Source organism: Primulina huaijiensis, chromosome 12 (genome assembly GCF_012295235.1).
Source record: "Primulina huaijiensis isolate GDHJ02 chromosome 12, ASM1229523v2, whole genome shotgun sequence".
In the NCBI taxonomy this organism is placed as follows: domain Eukaryota; kingdom Viridiplantae; phylum Streptophyta; class Magnoliopsida; order Lamiales; family Gesneriaceae; genus Primulina; species Primulina huaijiensis.
The window spans coordinates 15657206-15660462 of record NC_133317.1 but is presented as its reverse complement, the minus strand read 5'-3'; the positions used below and the strand labels follow the sequence as shown (position 1 = coordinate 15660462).

Genomic DNA, 3257 nt, shown 5'->3' with positions numbered 1-3257 from the left:
ACATGTGTAGTACAACATCAGTAACATGCCAAAAAATGACCAAAATTTGATAAATAGAAGATCAAATAAAAAAAAGGAACATAAATTATTAAAATTCCAATTTTCATACATATATATATATATGCTTGTGTACACACACATTTACATGTGCACACCTACATTTACTTGTGTTCTATGCTACTCCACATTCCTCCCTTTGCCTGTTACCTTATTATCTCCAACGTCGCTCTCTTATAACATCTCCATGTAGTATTCCACAGCCCCAATTATCTTTCACCCCGAAATCTAACGTTCAATACTTCAAAACAATCCACATGAAAAGAAATTTATCCGTCCATCTCTAACTTTTTCATTCATAGTGATGCTAGTTCGGTACTTCTCAGATCTGCTCAACTGAAAATTTTATGTGTCAGGCCTTCATGCAATACTTCTTGTAATACTATTTCTGGGTTTGGTTTTCTTCTCGTTTCGTGACTGCTCAAACATAGTTCCATCCTTCTTGAATCTCTGTATTTTGTCGAATTAATCGATGGGTGGCGAGAGTACTGCTTTATCTGATTGTTTTGGGGAATCTGAAACATGGGATAATGCTAATTTTTCTGGCGCGGCTTCTGCTGACAATATTTTCAGCATTCTTGAAGCTTTGGAGGAGAGTAATGAAAGCTTTGAATTTCAAACATCTTCTAGTACTTATTCTCCATTGCCTAGCGCTTTCCAGGAAAATTCAGAGGCTGAAACTGGATTAGCTGCTGCTGCTGCGTTTTCACCAAAAATCAAGAAGCAAAAGTTGAATTCTTGTTCTGAAATTCAGGTCGAAGAAGGGCAGCAAAGAACGACTCATATTACTGTGGAGAGGAACCGCAGGAAGCAGATGAATGACCATCTCTCCGTGCTTCGTTCTCTGATGCCATGCTTTTATGTCAAAAGGGTACGTCTTCTTATATATTTATTTTTTTTCTAATAAACTTTATTGTAAATGATAAAATCTATATACTTTTTTTTTTAGAATATAAAATTTATAGAAGATATGATTTTTTTATTAAAAGGATTTTTAAATAATATGTATCTAATTAATCAAATTACACATAGTACTTATCTAGTGTTATATTAGCATTATGAGGAATAATTACTAATTGAAATTGCAAAAAATGCAAATCATTGCACTTAAACTAAAATAGGAGACCAAAATCAAAATTTAAAGTACTATTATAAGGACCTAGTACGTAATATTTTTTTCCCAAATATAAAACATTATACCTATATTTTTATTGATCATACAAACATATTGTGTTAAGTTTATTAAAGAAATTAGTTAAATCTACAAAACTTATTGGTGAAAATATATATTAGCTATAATTTAGAATAAAAAAATAATTGGAATTGAACATTCTTGATCGTATAAAATTTGTCGATTTTGAATCCATATTATCTGCCATTTAATAGGGTGATCAAGCATCGATAATTGGAGGAGTGGTGGATTACATCCATGAGCTGAAACATGTTCTCCTATCCCTCGAAGCCAAGAAGCAAAGAAGAGCCTACAACGAAGTACTAAGCCCGAGACCCTCTCCTGTCAGCCCGCAAATCCCGCCATTAAGCCCGAGAATAGGCCTCCCTATAAGTCCGAGGACCCCTCGGCCAAGCAGCCCTTACAAGCCCAATATCACGCGCAATCATCAACCGTTTTACCTGAATCCAGCGTCTCTACCGAGCCCGGTCGATCGGTCTCCGTGTAATTCGTCGACTTCTTCCATTAACGACAGTGTTAATGAACTTATGGCAAGTTCAAAATCTGCTGTGGCTGAAGTTGAGGTCAAGTTTTCGGGTCCGAATCTGCTGCTGATCAATACGGTGTCGCGTCGAGTTCCGGGCCAGGTGCTGAAGATTATTTCGGCCCTTGAAGAACTTGCACTAGAAATTCTCGAAGTTAGCATCAGCGTGGTTGATGAAACGATAGTACTGAATTCTTTTACCATTAAGGTAACACTTTCAGTTGATTTTCATTCAAATAAATGCTCATATATATATATAGTTTTGTCATATATCAGTGTCCACCCTTGTAACCATTAATGAAGTGTCATTCACTTATTGAATTGTATTAATCTCCAATAAAAAAATTTATATTTTATATAAATTTTCAAAAATATATTTTATAATTTAACTTGCGAAAATACATCTAGTATCCCTTCGTTCAAATCCCTTCTGTAATGCGTGAGAATTGAGATTTGGACATGTCGAGCTACATTGAACTTTCGACACCAAAAATATAAAACATTTTTCAGTAATTCTCCAGTATTTTCGACGTGTCTTTAGTTCAAACCCTTTGACAATATTTACCTACCGAACATTAATAACGCCAAAATATCGCATGCATGGGTCAACGTAAGACTAATGATAATCAGTAAATTTGTGCGACTTTGATTAACAGATTGGAATTGGGTGTCAACTTAGTGCAGAAGAATTGGCTCATCAAATTCAACAGACATTCAGCTAACAGTGGCCCGTTCGCTTGCTCGAACTAGTTATTGCTCGTCTTAGAAACAGGAAGATCGATGAAAGGCTATAATTTCTTGTTTTTCCACGAAGATGATTTAGTTAATTAGCAAAATTCAAGTTAATGAGGCTATGTACTACCATTTTATAAGATATTAGACTGTGTTTAAAGCTATATATAGTTAGATTCCATTAGCTAAGAATTCATGAATTAACAAAGAAGGTGTAAGTGGGAAAAAAATGGACATGCACGTACTCATATTGTCGTAGATTTATTGATTAATCAATCATATGTCAACTTTGGATTTGAAGTATTTACTTTTAGTTGGTGTACCGTTTTCTGACACCCAAACAGCGGAAGTTTTAAAAAAAAAAATTTGTTTTGACGTTCAAAATTTCTTGGAAGTTGTATGATTTTAATTAAACAAATAAAATGTTTAGATGTTTACCTTTCCGTTTTAAACGCCGTCTCCAAACTATTACAGATTTTAAGATGATATATATATAGACTTTCTTATATCTCTCTACGAACGATCTTCAACTTTTTAATCAGGTCCACGATCAGATGTTTTGTTGCTCATGTATAATGCATTAGAAATCCAAACGAAATTTGTGACAATATATATTTGATCTAGTATTTTCCACTCTTGCAAAATATTACACTTAATTAAATTATTTTAAGCTTTTGATAATGTATAATATACATATATTATGTGTGTGTGTTTGTGCGATTATATCATATTTATATATATATATATATATAT

The 3257-nt window shown here is 33.5% G+C and overlaps 1 protein-coding gene across 1 annotated transcript in view; it reads left to right on the top strand.

The window, feature by feature from the left end:
- Nucleotides 1–452: 452 nt before the first annotated feature.
- The window catches only part of LOC140989427 (uncharacterized), a 61364-nt gene continuing 58559 nt past the window's right edge, over nucleotides 453–3257 (top strand). Inside the window, exons 1-2 of the mRNA XM_073458630.1 lie at nucleotides 453–928; nucleotides 1444–1980. Of these exons, the coding sequence (XP_073314731.1) occupies nucleotides 530–928; nucleotides 1444–1980 (936 nt within the window). The 5' untranslated portion in view covers nucleotides 453–529. The remainder of the gene's footprint in view (nucleotides 929–1443; nucleotides 1981–3257) is intronic.